Source organism: Frankliniella occidentalis, unplaced genomic scaffold (genome assembly GCF_000697945.3).
Source record: "Frankliniella occidentalis isolate FOCC.00 unplaced genomic scaffold, Focc_3.1 Scaffold29, whole genome shotgun sequence".
Taxonomy (NCBI): Eukaryota; Metazoa; Arthropoda; class Insecta; order Thysanoptera; family Thripidae; genus Frankliniella; species Frankliniella occidentalis.
This window is the reverse complement of record NW_026267159.1, coordinates 395238-395939: the sequence shown is the minus strand read 5'-3', so window position 1 is coordinate 395939 and position 702 is coordinate 395238. Positions and strand designations below refer to the sequence as shown.

Here is a 702-nt window from a genome sequence, read left to right as displayed (position 1 = left end):
AAGATGTGACTGAAGACTACCAGATTCTGAGAATGTTTTGGAACAGACAATGCACTTGAACGGCTTCTCTCCTGTGTGGGTGCGAAGATGTGACTTCAGACTACCAGATACTGCGAATGTTTTGGAACAGGCAGTGCACTTGAACGGCTTCTCTCCTGTGTGGGTGCGGAGATGTGTCCGAAGAGTACAAGATACTGAGAATGTTTTGGAACAGACACTGCACTTGAACGGCTTCTCTCCTGTGTGGGTGCGAAGATGTCTCCGAAGACTACCAGATACTGCGAATGTTTTGGAACAGACAGTGCACTTGAACGGCTTTTCTCCTGTGTGGGTGCGAAGATGTGACCGAAGATGGGCAGACTGCCTGAACGCCTTAGTACACATGGCGCACTTGAACGGCTTCTCTACTGTGTGGATGCTAAGATGTGACTGAAGACTACCAGATACTGAGAACACAGTGCACTTGAAATGTTTTTCTTCTTTAAGATTTAGTTGTGTTCGTGGGCAGACAAATTCTGCTTTTTTTATCTTGCTCTCTTCTTTTTCCTCCTCCAATCTTGGTATTGACGCGCTGCACACAGAGGTCCTAATGGCTGGCTTCCCTTTTTCGTTCATCTGCATCTTGGCAACTGTTATAGACATCGTGGTTCAATATCTCGCGTGTTTCCCGGGAAGAATGAAGACAGCCTTTACCACAAAGAC

General features: G+C 46.6%; 1 protein-coding gene across 1 annotated transcript in view; it reads right to left on the bottom strand.

The window, feature by feature from the left end:
- Positions 1–702, bottom strand: part of LOC113202595 (gastrula zinc finger protein XlCGF52.1-like) — a gene marked incomplete in the record, with an annotated part of 20792 nt that overhangs the window by 7293 nt on the left and 12797 nt on the right. Inside the window, 1 exon segment of the mRNA XM_052265730.1 lies at positions 5–687. Within this exon segment, the coding sequence (XP_052121690.1) occupies positions 5–642 (638 nt within the window).